The 9,514-nt window shown below is 38.3% G+C and overlaps 1 protein-coding gene across 1 annotated transcript in view; it reads right to left on the bottom strand.

The window, feature by feature from the left end:
• Positions 1-2,138: 2,138 nt before the first annotated feature.
• The window catches only part of GPC5 (glypican 5), a 1,030,278-nt gene continuing 1,022,902 nt past the window's right edge, over positions 2,139-9,514 (bottom strand). The window contains exon 8 of the mRNA XM_034758271.1: positions 2,139-4,718. Coding sequence (XP_034614162.1) covers positions 4,561-4,718 — 158 coding nt within the window. The 3' untranslated portion in view covers positions 2,139-4,560. The remainder of the gene's footprint in view (positions 4,719-9,514) is intronic.

The following is a 9,514-nucleotide window of genomic DNA, read 5'->3' on the forward strand; positions in this document are numbered from 1 at the left end:
AAAGGGTATCCTATAGAATAACTGATTCCTCCCAAGACAGAATCTGTTTGTTTTTTGAATCAACTTGTGCATTTGCTTCAATTTCCTATGGACTTTATTCAGTTATTATGCAGCTTTTGAAAGTGCATAAAGCTCACATGAGGATATAGAACATATTCTATACACTGTCAACCTGTGCAGCAAAAAAATCAGTCAGCATATAAATGTGTATTTTTGTGTCTATTTCATAGGATCTCCCAGGAAAAGCTGAGAAAGAGGAAAACACTATTAGAATAATAATAATAATCATAATATTTTTCACTGCTATAGATTCTATCTGAAGATATCAAAGCCCTTTAGAAACTTTATGCACTTAACCCTCATAAAACCACATTTCCAATCTCACCGACTCCCATGCCAGATGCACCTTTTACTCTATTCTCTGTGCTGTAAAAGCATCCACAAATCTGCTTAGGCACTTCACTGCCACTTCTACTGATTTAGTGATCTAGTGGTTTAGCCACTGTCTGAATGAGACATACTGACACATTACTTTAGCCCATGTAAAGTCAGAATAGATAGCAATTTATGATCAACCAATACACTTAATCACATTCTGTAGCATGGTCCCTCATGGGGCAGATTCTTAAAGGAATTCAGGTACCTAAAGTTGCAAATAGGTGACTAGTAGAATTTTCAAAAGTGCCTAGTAAAAATCCCACTAGGTGCCTATATAACTTTAAAAATCTGGCCCTTGTGTACCTTCACTTCGGGTACATCCAGACTACCCGCCATATCAGCGGGTAGCGATCGATCCCCGAACGCGCTCTCTGTCGACTCCGGAACTCCACCGGAGCGAGTGGCAGTAGCAGAGTTGACGGGGGAGCCGTGGCCATCAATCCCGCGCCATAAAGACCCAAGGTAAATCAATCTAAGATACTTGCTATTCACGTAGCTGAAGTTGCGTATCTTAGATCCATCCCCTCCCCCTCCCAGTGGACCAGCCCTTATACAAGCCCATTCATTAAAGGTGGACCAGATACCCTTTTAACTGCTAGAGTTCAAAATTCTGCATAACTGCTCCAAACCCTGCACTGTTTTAGGTGTTACTGGTTTTATAAGGTGTTCTAAGGAAAACATTGAATTTTTGAGGCAAGCCCTGGCAACCAAGTAAATGAGGAACTTGTTCACAAATATTTGGTTTAAATAGGTATTAATTTGTAACTTTACATACATATTTGGTTATTGATTTAGCTTCTTTCCCACCTCTCCAAATCTTTCCATTCTTTTTTTTTTTAATGCAGTGAATTTGCTGACATGCTGAAAGTCTCAAAGCCAGTCAGATAAATGTACACTTTGAAATGGAAAATGAATAAATTGTTTGTCTTTTCTTTAATAGTAATAAATCTAAGGTTGACAATATAAATGTCATACATTTATTTGTTGGACGGTACACATAGAATGTTCTGAAATAGATAAATACAATTTGTGATTGCCTGTACTGTCATAAGAAAGAATTTTGATATGTTTAATGTATTAAAAGATGTTGTATGGAGAGGTCATAGTGCCAAATTCAGCTCTCAGGTTCACCCTTAGCATCCATCAACTTCAGTAGGGTTTCATGAATGTAAATGAAAGCAGAATTTCACCTATGCACATATTACTAGTCTTTCAATGTTATGAAAATACAGTTTAAACATTAAAAATCATGTTTTACCAATTCATAGCTGTCTATTGCAATGTACTCTTTAAGGTGTGATTGTTCTCTGAAACAAGATTTTGCAAAAATGGCTTCATCGGGTGCCACATGTTCTCTCTTTCCAATTTCCTCATCAAGTATGTTCTGTTTCTAAATAAAAAAATATTTTTTTTGTCTCAATGCCAGGCATGCAAACTCAATATCAGATCTGTAAGTCAAGCTCGGCTCTTTTTGGCTCACGCATCACAAGTATGAAGAGTTTGTAATTGGAATTATGTTAATAAAGCGTGGAAGATTTGCAAGCAAGATTAGACCCCAGCTTCTTGTTCCAGAGCTACATTGCCTCTCTAGTAGTGGTGTACTATAAGTAGTAAAAAACTTTTTTTTTTTTACCATTTTCAGCAGATATGACTCTGAACACACAGAGCAGGATCTGCTGAGTAAAAAGATGTTTTTACATTGTGATTTTCAAAGTAAAACTGCACTTTAAAAATAAAACAAAGAAACTATTTAATACTCAAGAGTTGTTTCTTCTACTTCTTAACCTATACTTATAAAGAGGTGCTGTGGAATTGTTAACATTAAATTTGGCATACTCAGAAAAAAGGAGTATTATATATTTATTGCTACCTGTTATTTGGCTGCAGTTATGATTCATCTTTTATTAGGTGGCATTTGCAAAACACCAGCACTACCTGCTTCCTAAAGAAGTAAATGCATCTCAACCTACTTCAGCGACTACCCTCAGGAAAGATGACACCTTAAAATATTTATTCACGTGCTAGGAAAACATTGTTGCATGAGAAATAGTGCATTTTAATTCTTTCTTTCAAATGGCAACTCCACTTAAAGGTGATTTTTTTAAAAGTTCAAGAAAAATAGCTGAACTTTACTAAGTAAGGGTGTCAGACATTTTGGAAAATGTGCCCATCTATTTAAACTTTGTTGTTGTAGTATATTGTGATACAATTAAGTAATCCATTTTCCCATATCCCCTCTTCTTGTCTAAAAATGGCTGCTCCATAAACCTGTCTCTTACACCTACTGCTCACCAACTTCTCGCTTGTAGTGAGACACTCCAGTATGCACTGTCTAATGGTCTTGATGCCCAGTGCTATAATAATATATGGATTGTCTACCTACAGGTGTTTTTAGCATCCTTAGTTTAAATCTCACAAATTACAAAAGATTATTTTTAAAAATCCACTCTGCAAAACCACGAGATATAATTGGGGCTTAGTTTAGCATGATTCAGAAAAAAAAAGCTGGATGTATACATGGACAATGGGTAAAATGTTCAAAACTTCCTAAGGGCCCAAACTACTTGAAAATGGGTTTCTGAGGTGTTTTTGAAAATTATACCTGCTTCAGTCACAGTAGTAAGGATTAAAAGAGCAGCAACCACCACAGTTTGGAAAGGAAAAAGTGCTTCTGGATGTAAATCAGCTTCTAACTAATGGATATTAATAGAAATCTTTCCCTATGGAGGGGTTATTTCTGAACTGCCTACTCTGGGGTTTCTTTCAATTTCCTCTGAAGCATCTGGTACTGGCCACTCTTAGAGACAGCATGCTGGACTAGATGGAACAGTAGGCAAACTAAATGTACACATAGACTGGTATGTCTACTAATGACGTCTATCTGGGCATTCAGCTGTTTTTAGCAATGTTGGGTTGGGGTTTTTTTTAAACACAGTTTGTTTACCTGTATGTTACACATTTAGGAACCACAAATATTTCTATATCCTTATTTATATTAGTCTAATATAAAATTTATTTTTACTGACTAGGAAGACTTCTAAATACACTATGTGCATACAGTTCTCTCTCTCTCTCTATATATATATATATATATTTGTAAAGGAAGGAAACAGCACAATATTTTTGAAGACATTCTGGATACAATGGGATGTGACTCAGTCACAGTCAAGATAATCAAATATAAACATGTAATTAGTTACTGGTAACTGAATTATACAATACACATTCAGTACTATATAACATTCCAGATTCCATCATCTCCATATGGCACGAGAATTTGCTGTTATTTGTGGCCAAGTGTAATCACGTGTAAATACACACCCACAAGCATTGCATAATATCTAATTTCCCTGAAGTATTAAAAGAAACCCCTTGTAAATTAGTTTTATCTGTTTACACTATATTTTTATCAGCATAACTGTGCAAATGATAGATTTTGGGGGTCAAACAAATGTTTTGTTCTACCCAAAACAAAATATTTCATTTTGATTTTGAATTTTGAATTAAAAAAAAAAATTTGAAGGAAATTTCAAAACAAGTAGTCAGTCTGAATAAAAACATCTAAATCATTTTGTTTTGCAAATGACAAAATGAAACATTTTGACTTTTTTGGCATTTGTTTGGTTTTAGACATGAACAATTCACCAAAACTAACATAAATTCGCAAAATGTTTCAGTGTTGTGTAACCTTCATTTTTCACAGAAAATAGTTTAGACTTAAAATTTCACCCATTTACTCATGAGATGTACAAATTCTAGTTTTTAAGTCTTATAGGGGGCATTTTTTTGTAAACAGAAAAGAGACAGGATTTTCAAATACAAAAATGCTGAGAAATTAAATCGGGTTTCTCTTTTTTAAAAGTAGTTCAGAGTTCAGCAAGTTCAACATACTGCTATTATATCTGTAACATAATGTTCTAAAAAGAAATACGATTTTGCTTAATTATACAGGTGTTAAAAAAAACCCTACAAAATATATTACACAAGCAAACAATTTTGTCAATATGTAGACCTAGGATCAGGCTACCATAAATATTGCTACGTTCAATCTCTTATTCCAGGCTTGTGCGGGAGAACAAACAGACTGCAATGAGATACTTATATCAAGACAGAGCTGCACATTTACCAAAGACTGAGAAGTAATGTTACCACACTAATCAGCGTAAATGTCATATAAGCAGCCATTCCTGTACATCCTGCTCCAGTTGTGTCTAAAGTGCTGCCACCGTCTGTTTGATGGATTTGCTTTACGTCACTGAGGTTTGTCTTGTCTGGCATCCCTGCTGAGACAAATAAAAAAATACAGGATGATGCACGCTTCCCCACTACTGGCAACATGATACAGCTAGAACAAATTTAAATATACAGAGCACACAGACGGTCACAGTTTGGTTTCTAATTCTTTATGTTACTGCCAAATTCAAAACTATTCGTAATTGCATCTAGAAACACATGCCACTCTATATGGCAGTTTATCCTTGGAAGTAATTCACAGCCCTAGCAGTACTGGACAGAGCAGTTATTGTAGAATTATACCTAAGCAAATATTCACAGACTGAAGTGAATAGTTTGAGTCTCCCAGGATTACCCAGAAGTCAAGTACTCAGATCTTAAATTTGAAAGAAGATGGAGATAATTGTATTAGAAATTTCAGGTATGTGAATCCAGAATTTAGATGAAAATAAGGTGTGACTGATGGAGGATTTTAGGGCCTCCATTTTGGCATGGAGAAAAATTGACTTCACAACATAAAGTCATGTTCTAAGACAAACTGTAAACAAGGCAGACCCTTATTCAGCTCCTGGTTGAATGTTTCTGAACTTTAAGAACATATATAAGAAGTTTTTTTTCCTCTCTGCCGGAATATGAAACAAGGATATTACAGTCATCCATTACACATCCAGTACCTGGTTCAATAATCATAAGTAGAAGGATCTGGAGACACATTCAGCTATAACAGCATTGTCATTTGCTTTCCATTTTGCGTGCATACTTTTAGACTGTCTTATCCTATATAATAACTTGTGGTATGCCACTATCAATCAAAATTAACAAGTCTAAATTCAATGTTATCACATGCAACACATATTGACATTGTAATTACACTGAGACTGAAAAAGGCTTCATATAAAGCAAAGTCAATATTTATGTAATTATGTCAATACATATATAATCCAGAAGGTAAGCTCTATTGCACTGGAACAGAGGCATTATAAAGAAGCTTAGCTCTACTGGTCTGGCGTATTGATTCTACAATCTGAGTTCCTGCATTATTATTCATTGTTTAGGACTTCTTTCACCCTTCTGCGTCATTAGCGAAGATGAATAAACTCACGATTCCATTACATTTTTAGGGGCTATGATGGAGTATGAATATTTTAGTCATGGTTTTATACTCCTTGTTAAGCTAGAATTTAACCAGAAGCTGAAGCAGCTCTCTGCTACTTCCTTATTTTTCAGGCTAACTACTTTTTATTTTAGTGCTAAAAATACTCCTTTTCTCCTGCATGTAGCTTGAAAAGTGCCCCTTGTGAACTTACTGTACATACTAAAATCTCTTTCCTGTAGCTTTGAAAAAATGTGTTAAAGGAAGAATAGATAAAAGCCAATCATGTTGTCTGTCAAACCTAGAATTTGTTTGTCTTCGTTGCTGTTGCACTCAGACAGGAGAATGGACTGCTATTTTGTGTGGATTTATCGATCTATTGTGATTGCCTGGAATTTGTGAAAATTAGCTCCATGAGTACAATGCAAGTGGGAAAACAAGGAAAAACAGTAACAATAGGGAGCAGGGGGTGAGGGGAAGTAAGTCCTCCTGATCATGCTCACTGTGTAGTCTCCCCGGGAAAAGATCAATACCTCAGTACTTCACTGAATCAGGGTTTAATAGATCACCAAACAGGGTGGATCAAGGCATTTTTCCTTAGGGTTGTGGGAGATGGAAGCAGAAAGCAGATAGTCTGGGTCACTTGCCCAGCTCTTCAGTGAAGATTTCCTTCATTTGACTCATAGACTCATAGACTCATAGACTTTAAGGTCAGAAGGGACCATTATGATCATCTGGTCTGACCCCCTGCATGCCGCAGGCCACAAAACCGTCCCTACCCCTTCCCTGGACTCTGCCGTTGAAGTCCCCAATCCTGTTTTAGGTGGCTTCAATCGGCAGAAACCCTCCTGCTAGAGATCCCTGCCCCATGCTGCGGAGGAAGGCGAAAAACCTCCAGAGGCTCAGCCAATCTGCCCTGGAGGAAAATTCCTTCCCGACCCCAAATATGGTGATCAGTAAGACCCCGAGCATATAGGCAAGAGTCTCCAGCCTGACCCCTGTCAGCCATTGTACAATTTACCTACCATTGCTTGGTTTTCCTCGACTACTATGTTTTACCATTAAACCATTCCCTCCATAAATTTATCTAACTTAATCTTAAAACCAGACAGGTCCGTCACTTTGCTTCTACAGACTGTACTACTTCATAGTGAATTCATTGGGTCAAATTTGGCTTTCAGCTACACCTGTGCAACTCCATTAAATTCAACAAGGTTGCATGGCTATAACAGAGAGAAATTTGGTCCAGTGGATTTATAAGAGAGTCTACAGAAGGAGTGTCAAATTTCCAGCCTCTAAGACAAATCCAGCCCACGTGATGCATTTTTCTAGGACAGATGACATATTTATATTGTGCACAATCTCAGTTTAACACTAAGGTAACAATATAGCACTGTCAGGGGACAAGTGAACCCCCATTCTCCCTTTAGGTGCCGGGAAATGGTGTTATAGCCCTATGGCTAAGTCCACTTGACCACCATTAGCCTCAGGGTGGTATAGCCTAGTGACCAGAGTTAATCAGGCTGCCCTGTCTCACAGGGATGTGTGGCCTAATAGCTAGAGTCAATCAGGCTGCCCTCTCTGATGGCCTTGGCCTGATGGGAGGCCCTCTGTCGCAGGGCCATGTGGCCTGATGGCCAGAGTCAATATAGCTGCCTCTTCTCACAAGGCAGTCTTTTATCCTTAGAGCAGGGGTTCCCAAACTAGTTTCATGGCTTGGTCAGGGTAAGCCCCTGCGCCGCTTCCCACAGCTCCCATTAGCCAGGAATGGTGAACCGTGGCCACTGGGAGCTGCGAGCAGCCGTACCTGAGGACACTCAGGTAAACAAAGCGTCTTGAGGACCGCCAGGGGCTTACCCTGAACAAGCCGTGAACCAAGTTTGGGAACTCCTGCCTTAGAGGTACTATTTAATGATGACCTGACTTCACCACATCTTTATTCTGAGCCACCACAGGGAGCTGTTCCTTCTCTCCCCCTGTAGGTATGGTAGAAGCACCTCTGAGGCCCTAAGAGTTGCTCCTCACTGTGGAGTACAGATATTGAAAAAGGATATAATAAGCAAATGATACAAAAGCTATATAATCAATTTATTCAAGACTTATCAGTAGTTGAAGAAATTCTGTTTAAAGGTAATAGTAATTCCTTTAGGGTTACCAGCAGAAATGATGAAATGCATACATGAGGAATATTTAGGGATAGAAATATGTAAAAACATAGAGCAAAAGAGGTTCTGATTTTGTCACAAATGAATCCAAACATAGAGGACTATATAAAAGGATGTGGAATATGTCAAAAATATAGAAATATCATGACCTATGACATTTATTCAAAGTAGTCCAAAGTAGTTTTAAGAACATAAGAACAGCCATGGGTCAGACCAATGGTCCATCTAGCCCAGTATCCTGTCTTCTGACAGTGGTCAATGCCAGGTTCTTAAAAGGGAGTGAATAGAATAGGCGATCATTGAGTGATCCATCCCCTATCATCCATTACCAGCTTCTGGGATTTATTTGAATATAACGGACATGCATATGTTAGAGTTGTTGGTTATTTTTCACATTTTCCTGAAATATCTATACTAGAAAACACATGTGCAAAAAAAGTCATTAGTAAAATTAAATCAGTTTTTGCAAAGCATAACATTCCCAATATGGTAATGGCTGATAATGGACCTCAATTTCACAGTCAAGAGTTTAAAAGTTTTGCCATAGCATATGATTTCAAACATATTACATCAAATCCAGACTACAATATAATGGGTAAGTTGAAAGAGGTGTTAAAACAGCAAAAAGATTACTAACAGAAGCCGAAGAAATGAATACTAATTTATATTTGGTATTATTAAAGTGTAGAACATCACCATTATAACAAGGTTTATCACCTGTACAGTTATTTAACAGAAAAGATTAGAAACACTATGTTTTTTTCCAGGAATATATAAGGAAAAGAATAAATAGAAATATCAGTCAAGTTTGTATCAAAAGAATTATTGTGCTAGAAGATCAATAAACTACCTTATTTGAAAGTGAATGATAGCGCATGTATCTATAATAGTAGGAACTGGACTCAGAAAGCCCCAGTAACAAAAGAGGTAGTACCTCAATTTTATAGTGTCATGACTAATAATGGTCAAATGTATTGACAAATTCAGAGACATTTGCAATTGTCACCTGCAAGACAAGACTCAACTGAAAGAAGCAAAAAGAGCAGTGAGAAAATGAAAATGACATCATTTCTCTAAGCAATAAGAAAACTTCAGTAACACAGCTAACAGAAATTAGATGGTTATTGTGTCAAAGAAGACCTATTACAGCTGTTCAGATATTTTTTTATATCGGAGTACATTTGTGCTAAAACAAATAAAACAAAGGAGATGTGGTGTTAACTTTGGCTTCAAAAAATGAGTAGAATCTTAAGGGTGTGTGAACTGACAGTGGGAGGAGTTAAGATCAGGGCCGGCTCTAGCTTTTTTGCTGCCCCAAGCAGCAAAAAAAAGTGCCGCCCCCCCACCGAGCGCTGCCGGAACTCCTCCCCCAGAGCGCCGCGCTCTGGAGCCCGCCCCTCCCCGCCGAGCGCCGCGCCACCGGAGCCCGCCCCCTGCCAAGCGCCGCTGGAACCCCCCCCAGAGCGCTGCCCCCCGCGCCACCCCCCTGCGGAGCGCCGCGCGCCTGAGCCCGCCATCCCCCCTGTGCCGAGCGCCGCTGGAACCTCCCCCCTCCCCCAAGCGCTGCCCCCCCCCGCCGCGCCGC

The sequence above is a fragment of the Trachemys scripta genome, chromosome 1, assembly GCF_013100865.1.
Source record: "Trachemys scripta elegans isolate TJP31775 chromosome 1, CAS_Tse_1.0, whole genome shotgun sequence".
In the NCBI taxonomy this organism is placed as follows: Eukaryota; Metazoa; Chordata; order Testudines; family Emydidae; genus Trachemys; species Trachemys scripta.